At 31.9% G+C, this 13,294-nt stretch overlaps 2 protein-coding genes across 2 annotated transcripts; both read left to right on the forward strand.

The window, feature by feature from the left end:
* The first annotated feature begins 1,001 nt into the window (after positions 1–1,001).
* LOC106359802 (GDSL esterase/lipase At4g30140-like) lies at positions 1,002–3,939 on the forward strand. Its single transcript, XM_048750490.1, has 5 exons — positions 1,002–1,408; positions 1,895–2,019; positions 2,137–2,361; positions 3,249–3,492; positions 3,569–3,939. Exons 1-5 carry the CDS (start codon positions 1,156–1,158, stop codon positions 3,772–3,774), a joined length of 1,053 nt encoding a protein of 350 aa, XP_048606447.1. The 5' UTR covers positions 1,002–1,155; the 3' UTR covers positions 3,775–3,939.
* A 5,252-nt stretch (positions 3,940–9,191) lies between these two features.
* LOC106386680 (GDSL esterase/lipase At4g30140-like) lies at positions 9,192–13,261 on the forward strand. Its single transcript, XM_013826494.3, has 5 exons — positions 9,192–9,574; positions 10,684–10,808; positions 10,878–11,102; positions 12,664–12,907; positions 12,983–13,261. Exons 1-5 carry the CDS (start codon positions 9,322–9,324, stop codon positions 13,186–13,188), a joined length of 1,053 nt encoding a protein of 350 aa, XP_013681948.1. The 5' UTR covers positions 9,192–9,321; the 3' UTR covers positions 13,189–13,261.
* The last annotated feature ends 33 nt before the right edge of the window (positions 13,262–13,294 follow it).

Here is a 13,294-nt window from a genome sequence, read left to right on the forward strand (position 1 = left end):
TTACGTAGTTGTACTCTTTTTACTTTTACTACGGTTTTTCGTATTGGCTTTTCCATGACTAGGTTTTTAACGAGGCACCACGTAATACAAGATGGATGATCAAGGGGGAGTGTTATAAATTAAGCATTGAAATGATCATCCACTTCTTTACCAAACTCAAGCACTATGATCATCCACTTCTTTACCAAACTCAAGCACTATAATCATCCACTTCTTTACCAAACTCAAGCACTATGATCATCCACTCATTTACCAACTCAAGCACTATCTTTCATATTTTATGTATTGTTGCTCACTATAAATACCATCACTCATCTCACTCATTTGTACACCATAAACAAGAACAAGAGTTTATAATCAAAGAACCATTACATCTTCTTCTTCTTCCTTATAATAAACTCTCTCCCTTATACTAGTGTTATTTGCTTCCTACGGGTATCAAATTCTACTCTTATTTAAATTTCTCGATACTATAAATTATAAGTTATTTCTTAACAATAAGCTATTATTAGTGGATGGAGAGAAAGAACAACTTTAGTGGATAAGTTTTGAAGTTACAATTCAAAGTATTTTTAGTTAGGTTTCATTTGCATTTGGTGGAAATCTGGCATATGTTGACCAAACTTTTGCATGGACTCGTTGTGCATGGTGTTTAGTTTGGGAGATTTTGTCTAAGCATTTTTAGTAAAGAGAAGAACCTTATTTATTTGAGTTTTATGACATATTAATTTTGAAATAGTATTATTACTAATGCAGTAAGCTTTTATATATCAACAATAATGTTGAATTTGAAAATAAATTGTTTTAAAAACACTATAAATTTCTCAAAGTAGTCTTTGGCCTTGGTGAAAAATATTTTGTGCTTAAGGAAATTATAGTAAACGAAAATTATTTAAAAACGTGTCCACGCCTCAAGTAGACAAATATTAAAAAGAAAATATCTCTTAATTCATGCAAAACAATATATAGTTTTCGAAGTCTCCCCTTAATTCACTCATGGCTTCATCCTTTATATAGTCTTACAGTCTCCTATCTGTCGAAGCACTTGCATCTATCTACTCATCAGTATTTGCAAATCTCGTCCATATATATAAGCCAAACTTTTCTCTCTTTAACATTTCTCCTCGTTTTTTCGTAAAACTCGATCTTTGAAAAATGGTCGAGGGAGTGTCCAAGATAATGTGGATTGTTGTGGCCACCGTGTTTGCAGGAACAGCGGCGGTCACACTAGTGGCGCATGGTCAAGAAACGCCGTGTTACTTCGTGTTCGGAGACTCTGTCTTCGACAACGGTAACAACAATGCGTTAAATACCATTGCAAAGGTCAACTATTTACCTTATGGTATAGATTATCCCGAAGGTCCAACCGGTCGGTTTAGCAACGGACGTATCATTCCAGACGTTATCGGTTAGTTTTTGACCGGTTTCTTAATCTTAATTTAGTTCAATCCAATTGTTTATTCGATTATTACACGTTGTGTACATGTTATGTATATACCGGATCATGCGGGGTTCTTTATAAAAAATTGCTAGTTTACAAATTAAGTTTTCAAAACGTTTTATGAATAATATATGATTAGATTATTAGCCGTAGTGTCTTGATTTTAGTCAATGTTTTGAAAACCAGACCAAACACCTGTTCATTATTATTGGGTGACTAGGTGACTGGTCGGACCGGTTCAACCAGATTTTCTAAGTTATATATATGTGTATGTGAAGTGAATATATGATAAACTGAAAAGATTACCTAAAATATTTCATTAAAGTAAAATATAATTATAACGTTTACCAAAAAAAAAAAAGACTATTGTCTGAATGCCAATTGTGATCACTATTGTTTATATATATATATATATACATTTTAGTATAATACTTTTGAATATTTTTGTTATAGCTGAACTAGCGGGTTTCAATGATACCATTCCACCATTCGCCGGGGCACCACCAGCACAAGCTAACATCGGACTCAACTATGCTTCCGGTGGCGGCGGAATCCGGGAAGAAACCAGCCAAAATTTGGTGACAACCTAAAGAACATAATATTTTTATATCATTCTAAATAACCTAACAAAATTTTTTTTTTTTTTTTTTTTTTTTTGGTCAAACCTAACAAAATTTATGTGTATATATTTATAGGGTGAAAGAATCAATTTGAGAAAGCAAATAAACAACCACCAGTCGGCGATTATAAACGCGGTGGTGCCACCGAGTCAGCTACGGAGATGTCTATATACAATCAGCATCGGAAGTAATGATTACCTCAACAACTACTTCTTGCAACCTCCTACCCCAGCTCGTCGTCAGTATACTCCTGAAGAGTTTGCTGAATCTCTCATACGCCTCTACACTATTTATTTGAAAGTAAGTATTATTTTAAGAAAGAAACCAAACAAACCTAATTCATATGTTATCTAAAAGTCTAAAACATATGGAGAAATATCCTATTGACAATTAATTTTGGAATATAAAATTATAAAATTGAATTGTATAATTTCAATAAATCTAAAATCTATTTTCACACAAATAAATATTTAAACCTGATATATATACACTAAAAACAAATTTTCAGTTGATACAAATTGTCAAAAATTCATCGGTTTTTAAACCGTCAGTTAATTAATATTCATGCGTCCTTAAATTTGTATTAAAAACAATTCCAATGACTCTATTCAATGCCAATATCAATAGATTTCCATCAAAATTATGTCAATTTCTTTTGAAAAAGATAAAACGATCTTATTTTAAAAAAAATTAAAGAAAAACTACTAATCCATTGGAAATCGTTTGAATTTTTTTGACAGAAAAATACGAGCGGAAGTTATGTCCAAATCCCATCTTTCTGTAGTGATATACTTCTTGTTTCTACCAAATATAAAAAATGAGAATTTTCATGTTTACCACATTGTTGGTACCATTATTCATGTTTACCACCAATAAAAAGATATTTTCGACAATATATTTTTCATTAAGAGCCAAAAGATTCTTATACATTTATTTTCTATATATATATATATATATATATAATAATTTTTAAATAAATAAATTAATTAAAAAATATGTTTTCGAATTATACTTTTTCAAATTCCAACTTTATATATATATATATATTTTCAAAAAAAAAAATTTGGAAATCGAAAATTCATTTTGAAACTATTTTTAATCTTTTTGAAACTATTTTTGGTATTTTTGGCAATTTTTGGCAATTTCCCTTTAAAAAAATGTGTGGTTTATATGTGTTTTTCTTGTAGCAATTGTACCTACTAGGAGCGAGGAAGGTGGCTTTGTTCGGAATCGGTAAGATTGGGTGTATACCACGTATTGTTGCTACCCTTGGTGGTGGCGTTGGCTGTGCAGAAGAAGTGAACCAAGCGGTGGATCTCTTCAACAATAAACTCAAAGCCCTAGTCACAGACATCAACAAGAAACTCTCTAGTGCTAAGTTCACTTACGTTGACCTCTTCTCTGGAAATGCTGAAGACTTCGCCGCTCTTGGTAATACCATACTTCAAAAACAAACAATGAAACTGTCTAATCAACTTGTAATGATTCATTTTTGTGAATATTGTAGGGATCACTGTTGGTGATAGGAGTTGCTGTACGATTAACCCGGGTGAAGAGCTTTGTGCACAGAACGGACCGGTTTGTCCTGACCGAACCAAATACATATTTTGGGATAACGTGCATACCACGGAAATTATTAATACAGTGATAGCTATTGCAGCGTTTAACGGAGACATAACTTCTCCCTTCAGCATATCTCAGCTTGTGAATTAGCTTATAATATGGACATGACTTTACTAGTTTAAGCTGTAAACTGGTTTGGTCATGGAAACCATATAATATACATATACTATCAACTGAATAATGAATAAAAGGATTGTAATAGTTTCCAATAACAATAATAATAATAATAATAATAATAATATTTTCAAACCCTATCTGATTGTTCTTATTTATTGTATTCCACGTAATCGAACTTTACATGATGTTCTCTGTGGCGACGTCCTCTGGATGGTTAACGAGCATCTAGTGTTCATCAGCTGAGGTGATTGCAAACTCAGCTAATGAGCTCACTGCAGCAGACAGCCCCTGCCAGACTACTTTAACTGCAATCTCAACCAACTTCTCATCATTCATCATCTTCTCCACATTGTCAGCTTCAACAAGCTCCATGCTCTCTGGTGTTCCTGAGTATGGTTCTTCTTTAAGCTGTCGAGCAAAGATTGAACCCATCCCAGAGGCAAAGATGTCGAGAAGGCCTGGCCCTGAAATAATTTTTTGGGCCGGAAGACCAAAAATTATAAAAGTAACAAAACGTAGTGAGGACTTGATAGAAGAATCGAACCCTTCACACACTGTCATTACTTTGGGACCCCATTACTTTTCACATCCGAGCTAGTCCGTAAAACGTTATAATCAATGTCAGTTACTTACTAGTAAATGAGAGACGTTTCAAAGCCACAGCATACCCTTGAAGAAGCTCAAGAATCTGTGGAAGCAGTTCTTGGTCGCGAAGAGACTCTATCCTTTGGAAGATAGACTCTATTGAGTGTATAAAAAAACCTTCATCTGATGAGCGTATAGATCTCTGACTATAAATCTTGTTTAATCAACTGAGGAATAGTCATCTCCTTTCACATCATGGTTCCTTAATTAGAGCAACATTATCAATGCTGATTCTTAGCAAACATCTTAGAAGTATTTATTAATATTTTAAGTTTAAGAAGTTTTGTAAGATATTTAAGTAAAATATAACAATCAATGGAATTTTTAGGAGGTTCTTAGGTGTAAATTTTTTTTTTTATTAATAAGTAGTAATTAAGATATATTCATTTATATTTAATACATTGAAAAGAAAAACATTTTATTTCATTAAATCAAAATTTCAAACATTTTATTACATTCCATACATAAATAAAAATCATAAATAAAAGCAAACACAAATTTTATTCAATTCATAGAAACTTAAAAATCATTGGTTATTTAGAAGATGTCCAAATTTAGCCCAAATATTTTCAATCAAATCGAATTTTAATTGTTCATGGGCTTGTCTGTTACGAACGCTCGATCGACGATCCATTGCAGTGCCGAGATTTGAATTCAGAGTAACAGTGAATGTATCCTCTTCCTTGCTTTCTTGAAATTCTCTCACGTTATACTGAGAGTATGTTGATCGTTCATTCTCGACAATCATATTATGGAGTATGATGCATGCTTTCATAATATTTCCTATTTTTTCTTTATCCCATAACTTGGATGGATTTTTGACTACGGCAAATCTAGCTTGCAGAACTCCGAAGGCACGCTCCACATCTTTTCGAACAGCTTCTTGGGTTTTAGCAAATAAAGAATGTTTCTCACTTTGTGGAAGTCGGATAGATTGAATAAAAGTCGCCCATTTAGGATAAATACCATCAGTGAGATAATATGCCAAATGGTATGGATTACCATTAACATAGAAGTTCACTTGTGGCGCTATTCCGTTAATTATGTCATCAAAAACGGGTGATCGATCAAGAATATTAAGATCGTTCATAGTACCTGGAGCTCCAAAAAACACGTGCCATATCCAGAGGTCACTTGAAGCTACCGCCTCCAAAACAATTGTTGGTTTTTCGGTTCCTCGTGAATACATTCCTTTCCAAGCACTGGGGCAATTCTTCCACTCCCAATGCATACAGTCGATGCTGCCAATCATCCCCGGAAACCTACGTTGTTCTCCGATATAGAGAAGTCTTTGCAGATCCTCCTGTGTGGGTTGGCGTAGGTATTGATCACCAAACAAGCTGATTATTCCGGCGGTAAATTTGTGCAAACATTTTCGAGCTGTCGTTTCTGCAAGTCGGACATACTCATCAAGTGAATCAGCTGCACTGCCATATGCCAACTGTCTAATTGCTGCAGTATATTTTTGTAGGGGTGTTAGACTAGACCGTCCAGTACAATCTTTTCCTTGTTGAAAATACGGTATGTTGGTTTCGAGACATTGCACAATACGCAGGAACAAAGTTTTGTTGATTTTCAACAACAGCCTCCTTAGATGTGTTGAGCCACACACTTATAAGAACCTCGTCATCAGCTGGAGTCCATTGCCTTCTCTCCTTAGAGGCAACAGCTGGGTTTTCACGTTGAGCTGGAGGTTCTGGTGCTTGTGAACTAAAAGCAGGTATCTCCGATCCTCCTCCAAAGTTTTGACTGGGAGGAAAACTTCCATACTGGAAGTTTTGACTATGGAGAAGGTAGCTATAACTAGGGGACTCACTATATGGATTCAAAGGATTCTTTGAATCCATACCGAGCAAAATGAGAGGATTTAAAAAAACAGATAGAGAAAGAAGAGAGAAATTACAGAGAAAGAGATTACTATGACAGCGTGTATAGGTACTACAGGTTATATAAAGATAAAAGAGGGAAAAAGATCATAAAGAGCTTTAAAGTTAAACCTAACCATCAACTACTATGGTCTAATCAATAGTTATTACAACATTTAAAAACAATTTTCATTTGGTTAGAAACAAAATACAGTCAAGTTACAATGAGCTAACATTAAACTTATATAATAGTTACAGATTGGTTACAATTACCTAACAATAAATACAGTCAAGTTAGAATGAGCTAAAAAAAATAATTTCAAAAAATTTGTACACTGCTGAATTCAATGATGAAGACAATGTAATTTAAACAACATATTATGCCAGCTATTACCCAATACAGTTCAGAAACATTCAGAAACTCTATACAACCTATACAAGTCGCCAATGAATTTACAATCAGACACACATCAGTTCACAAAAAATTTCATAAACATTCAGAAACTCTATACAGCCTATACAAGTCGCCAATGAATTTACAATCAGACACACATCAGTTCACAAAAAAATTTCAGAGACATTCAGAAACTCTATACAACCTATACAAGTCACCAATGAATTTACAATCAGACACACATCAGTTCACAAAAATTTTCAGAAACATTCAGAAACTCTATACAACCTATACAACTCGCCAACCAATCCATCACAAACTATACAGACAAACATTCAGAAACTGTATACAACTCGAACTATACAATTTCAGAAACATAAAGAAACTCTATACAGACGAACTATACAACCAAACATTCTGAAACAAACCAATCAATTTGAAAAACACAATCAATTCGAACAAACCTATCAATTCGAACAAACATATCAATTAGAACTAACCAATCCATTCGAACAAACCTAGCAAATCGATTCCTCTAATTCGCAAACCTTAACATAGAGACAGAAGATTAAGCGATATAGAAGACAAACCTGCTATCTTTTCGATTTGGAAGACGACGAGATCCTTCTGGAATCGGTGAGAATAGACGATGGCGGCCGAAAACTACCGGAGAGAGAGAGAGAATTGTCAGTCGATGCAAACCCATATCAAATACCACGCATGCAAAAGGAAATCGAACCAAAAAAAAATTAGATCCACAAATCTAACCGATTATCGAAAAAAATAAGGTCAGACAAGGAAGACGAACCTGCTGGAGAATAGATGCCGCGGCTGCGCCTTCGATTGAACGGTGAATCCGTGTGGTTCGCGACGCTACTTCAATGCTCGTGTAATCGCCTTCGACGGAGAGAGAAGAGGGAGACGCAGAGAATGAATCGAGACGGAATCACCACTTCCCTCTACCGCTTCGTACGCCCTATCACAACGAGACACGTGACACAAGCAACACCGATGAAAACTTCTTGCGTAAAAATCGCTTCCTCTAATTAACCTATTTTTTCATTTAATTTTGGGCCAACAGTATCGGTAAGAAACGGGTTAAGAAGCCCGATAATGTTGCTCTTAGAGCCAAACATATCTTCTCATATGCAATATATAACGAAACTAGTTATACGTAAGAAAAATGTGTTGATTAAAACTGAAGTAAATTAAGTAGGACAGACAATTAATAATGTAAGACTTTTTGTAAGAAACACAACACTTGATAGAGTTTACGAAACTGAATTATATCGAAGTTTTATTATAATTGATTATAGTTATGTTGATTATATCAAAAATGATCAATATAACTCAGAAATACTGCGATATTAAAGGACACTACTAAAACTAACTAAAATATGTTATCACTGGTCATCAGATTATGAATGGTCGAGTGTTAAAAGTGAACACTGTTATCATCACATCCTATTTTTGAACATTCACACATAATATGTTTTTAATAATTGGTTTTCTAATGGTTCTTTGTAATCTATTATCATCCGATTTATCTCCAAATACAAATAACTAGTTGCATCATTAATATGAAAAATCATCTATCGAAGTTTATGGTTACAAGTTGACCCCTAAAAGGGTTAATGGTTGCTAATTATTTTGTATAAAGTCGTAAATGGCCAACTCTATCAACATTCAACTTTTTTTCTATATTTTACCGCAAAATGTAATGCATTAGTTGACCTTACTGATCCGTATTATTCAGGGATTTCCTATTAAATTAATTACATATAGTCAAATAAAAATATGTGGAGTATACCTTCTGAATACGGCAACAGTAACCATTTTTGTTGGTATATTATATAATTTTATTACTGTTATTATATTTTTAAAAGAGTATAAAAACATTTACAAATGGAGTTATAGTCCAAGTATTAGAAGTATTCAGGGAAGATAGATAAGCTATTAGTGGATGGAGAGAAACAACAAATTTAGTGGATAGTTTTGAAGTTACAATTCAAAGTATTTATAGTTAGGTTTCATTTGAATTTGGTGGAAATCTGGCATACCTTGACCAAACTTTTTGCATGGACTCATCGTGCATGTGTTTAGTTTGGGAGATTTTGTCTAAGCATTTTTAGTTAAGAGAAGATCCTTAATTTTATTTGAGTTGAATGACATATTAACCTTGAAATATTATTATTACTAATGCAGTAAGCTTTTAGAATTTTCGAATTGCATGTATATGCTAAAAGACTATTATATATCAACAATTATTTTGAATTTGAAAATGAATTTTCTAAAATTATTAGAAATTCTCAAAGTATTCTTTGGCATAAGTGAAAATATATCGCGGTTAATAAATATATAGTAAACGAGAATTAGTTTTCTAACCACATCAAGTAGACACGTATTTAATTCATGCAAAACAAGGTATATCGTTTTCGAAGTCTCCTCTTAATTCACTCATGGTTTCATCCTTTATAAATAGTCTTACAGTTTCCTAATTATCAAAGCACTTGCATCTATCTACTAATCAAAATTTGCAAATCTCTTTCATATATATAAGCCAACCTTTTCTTCAACATTCTCTTCTCATTTTTCGTACAACTCGATCTTTAAAACATGGTCGAGGGAGTGTCCAAGGCATTGTGGATTGTTGTGGCCACTTTGTTTGCAGTAGCTGCGGCGGTCGCACCAGTGGCTTGTGGACAACAAGCACCATGTTACTTCGTGTTCGGAGACTCTCAATTCGACAACGGTAACAATAATGTCTTAAACACCACTGCAAAGGTCAACTATTTACCTTATGGTATAGATTTCCCCGAAGGTCCAACCGGTCGGTTTAGCAACGGACGTAACATTCCAGACGTTATCGGTTAGTTTTAAACCGGTTTTCTTTAGCTTAGTTCAGTTCAGTCCAATTTTTTATTCGATTATTACATGTAGTGTAATATTTACCGCTTATGTAATTTAAGTTTTCAAAACGTGTTATACATAATACATAGTATATGTTTAATTTCTTGATTTTAGTCAATGGAAACTAGATCGAACACCAATTCGTATTATTACTGGCTGACTGGTTGGACCAATCCAACAGGTTCAACCAAATTTTTTTTTAAAATTATATATATATATATATATATATATATATATACTAGGTGTTTTCCTGCACCATGTGCAGTAAATTTTTTTTTAAATCTAACTTATATTTAAAAATAAATTTCATTAAATATTTTAGATTTTACTATTTTCTTACTAATATTTAATATATATTTGATATATATTAAATCAATTTGTATAAAACTAATAAAAATGATATAACATTGTATAATTATCAAAAATTTAGTCTAAACAATATTTATAAAATTTGTAGGTATATAAAAAAGTAATGATCTTACGATTATATATTTAAATTTTTAAAAAATTATAGAAATTTTTGAAAGCTTTAGTAATACAAATTGTATAATTATACAAAATAATAATAATTTCAAATTTGAAATGATATATATGAATATATTTATTTTATAGATGAAGTATGAGTTATTACCATATATAATAAAAGTTTACCAAAAAGAAATATCAATATTAAATGTAATATATGAATTATTACCATATTCTAATAAGTTTGTCAAAAATATAAATCAACATTAAATGAAATTATCCATGTCATATTTTTCCGGAAGTCATGTCATCAATTTCAGTAGCCATGTCATATTTATTTTGTGAAATTGATTTTAAAGAGGACATGTGACAAAATCATTTCGCAAATATAGTCTACGGGATATGTGTGTGTATGTGAAGATATGATAAAATTTAAAAGATTACTTTAAAGTATTTCATTGATAACTTGAAAGAAAAATACGACGAAAACAACTATCAAATTTAAAATATTTGTGACTATTGTTTGATGTCAATTGTGATCACTTGACACTACTGTTTATATATAATTTTCAGTATAACGAATTTTGAATATTTTTGTTATAGCTGAACTAGCGGGTTTCAATGATTCCATTCCTCCATTCGCTGGAGCATCACCGGGACAAGCTAACATCGGACTCAACTATGCTTCCGGTGGCGGCGGGATCCGAGAAGAAACCAGCCAAAATTTGGTAGCAAAAACTATATAGTATTACGATTTATCATCTGAAAATAATCTAAGTATATTGATACGTATATAGGGTGAAAGAATCAGTTTGAGAAGGCAAATAAACAACCACCAGACGGCGATTATCAACGCGGCGGTGCCACGGCGTCAGCTACGGCGATGCCTATACACAATCAACATTGGAAGCAATGATTACCTCAACAACTACTTCTTGCACCCTCCTACCCCAGCTCGCCGCCGTTATAATCCTGAACAATTTGCTGAATCTCTCATACGTCTCTACAATATTTATTTGAAAGTAAGTATTCTTTAGAGAGAGAAAACAAATAAACCTAATTCATCTGCTATCTCAAACATATGGAAAAATACTATAATGGCAATTATATAATTTTGGGAAAACTAGGTATCCTAAATTTTTGAATGGTATTTTTTCACTAAATCCAATATCTATTTGCACACGAATATACAATTAAACCTTCGATATATATACACTAAGAATCAAAATATTCGGACATGTGCATATCATCAAAAATTTATAGGTTTCTAAAAACATTAGACGGTTAATATTTCTGCGCCTGAAATTTGCTTAGAAACCTTATTTCGGTGACCATATTAAATAAAAACTAGATTTGGACCCGCACAACGGTGCGGGTATTAATTTTCATGTTTATATATATTTTACATAATTAGAATATATTTTTTAAGTTACTTATATATTTAAATGTTTATATATAATTATTTTAAATATAACAATTTGATAGTTTTCATGTTGTAAGTTAATTGATTATTTCAAATCATCACATATATTTGGTATTTTTATTATATATATTTTAAAATTATTTTTTATTCAATTATTATGATCCTGATCCGTAATTCAAAGCGCTAGATTTCCGTTATCAATATTTTTTTTATGTTTATTCATTTAAGATAATAACTATATATATATATATATCTATATATAAAAGTTTAAGATAAGTTAATTTTATACATGAATTATCTTATGTACTAATGTTAACTCGTTCTACCAACATATTATATTTCTAGCATAAATTTTTAATGTTTGTGAAAATAAAATATATTAATTTATCAGTTTAAAATAATTTTATCATATTTAGTTAAATACAATGTTTTATTTTAAAATGATAGATATAACTATAAAATAATAAAATTTGATATAATTTTTTTCATTTTATAAAAGATAACCGAGTATATATATATATATATACACATATATATATATTAATGTATAATAACATTAATTTCATTACTAATTACAAAATTAGTGAAAATATTTATATACAATTTTTGATAATTAAGATATTGTTATAATGTTTTTCAACACATTTGTCAAAAAAAATAAATTTATATATTTATATTTTAAATTAAAAGATATCAAATTATATTATGGTTTAAGTAGTTAAAAAATTATATATTAGCATTAAGGAAATACATTTAATAAAAAAATTAAATGATGATCCAAATAAAAATATCACACATGAATCAAGATGAGTTTGTTAATCAATCCGGGTTTTTAGGGGCCGATGTTATATTAGGAATGATATGTTATTAATCTATATTATTAGTAATAAATGAATGATAACTGATTTCCAGTAAGGGTATATTTTTAAAAAAATCACACATGAATCAACGTCGTGACTTCTGTTTTAATATATAAGATATATTTTGATAAAATTTGCCAGCTTTGTTTTCGCCAAAAAATTCTGACAATTTTTTTTATCAAAAAACCGTTGAATTTCCTTTTGGAATTTTCCGACCGAAAAAAATTGATCGGAAATATTAATGGAATCCCCTATTTTCTTTTGGTGATACATTTTTTGGTTTATATATGTATGTTTTAGCAACTGTACCTACTAGGAGCTAGGAAAGTGGCTTTGTTTGGAATCGGTAAGATCGGGTGTACACCACGTATTATTGCTAGCCTTGGTGGTGGTGTTGGCTGCGCAGAAGAAGTGAACCAAGCCGTGGAGCTCTTCAACAATAAACTCGAAGCCCTAGTCGCAGACTTCAACGACAGACTTTCAAGTGTTATGTTCACTTACGTCGACCTCTTCTCTGGAAACGCTGAAGACTTCGCCGCTCTTGGTAATAACAACTCAAAAGCAAACATTTAATCAAGAACTTGTAATGATTCATTTTGTTTCTTGTGGAATACTCTAGGGATTACTGTTGGTGATAGGAGTTGCTGTACCGTTAATCCTGGTGAAGAATTGTGTGCGCAGAACGGACCGGTTTGTCCTGACCGAACCAAATACATATTCTGGGATAACGTGCATACCACGGAAACGGTTAATACCGTGATAGCTGTCGGAGCGTTTGACGGAAACATAACTTCTCCATTCAGCATAGCTGAGCTTGTGGATTAGTTAATAATGAACAGAACTTTACTAGTTTAAACTTTAAACTGGTTTGTTAATAGAAAGTACCACATCTATATATATAAAAAAATGTTTGCCTCACTCCTGCTTTGCC

The sequence above is a fragment of the Brassica napus genome, chromosome C3, assembly GCF_020379485.1.
Source record: "Brassica napus cultivar Da-Ae chromosome C3, Da-Ae, whole genome shotgun sequence".
Taxonomy (NCBI): Eukaryota; Viridiplantae; Streptophyta; class Magnoliopsida; order Brassicales; family Brassicaceae; genus Brassica; species Brassica napus.

What these genes read in the sequence shown, in the direction of transcription:
- LOC106386680 (XM_013826494.3), top strand. Translation starts at nt 9,322, where the DNA reads ATGGTCGAGGGAGTGTCCAAGGCATTGTGGATTGTTGTGGCCACTTTG. An exon ending in AAGAAACCAGCCAAAATTTG is followed by an intron (nt 10,809 to 10,877) that starts GTAGCAAAAACT and finishes ATACGTATATAG; the next exon opens with GGTGAAAGAATCAGTTTGAG. An exon ending in TCTACAATATTTATTTGAAA is followed by an intron (nt 11,103 to 12,663) that starts GTAAGTATTCTT and finishes TGTATGTTTTAG; the next exon opens with CAACTGTACCTACTAGGAGC.
- LOC106359802 (XM_048750490.1), top strand. Translation starts at nt 1,156, where the DNA reads ATGGTCGAGGGAGTGTCCAAGATAATGTGGATTGTTGTGGCCACCGTG. An exon ending in TCTACACTATTTATTTGAAA is followed by an intron (nt 2,362 to 3,248) that starts GTAAGTATTATT and finishes TTTTTCTTGTAG; the next exon opens with CAATTGTACCTACTAGGAGC. An exon ending in TGAAGACTTCGCCGCTCTTG is followed by an intron (nt 3,493 to 3,568) that starts GTAATACCATAC and finishes TGAATATTGTAG; the next exon opens with GGATCACTGTTGGTGATAGG.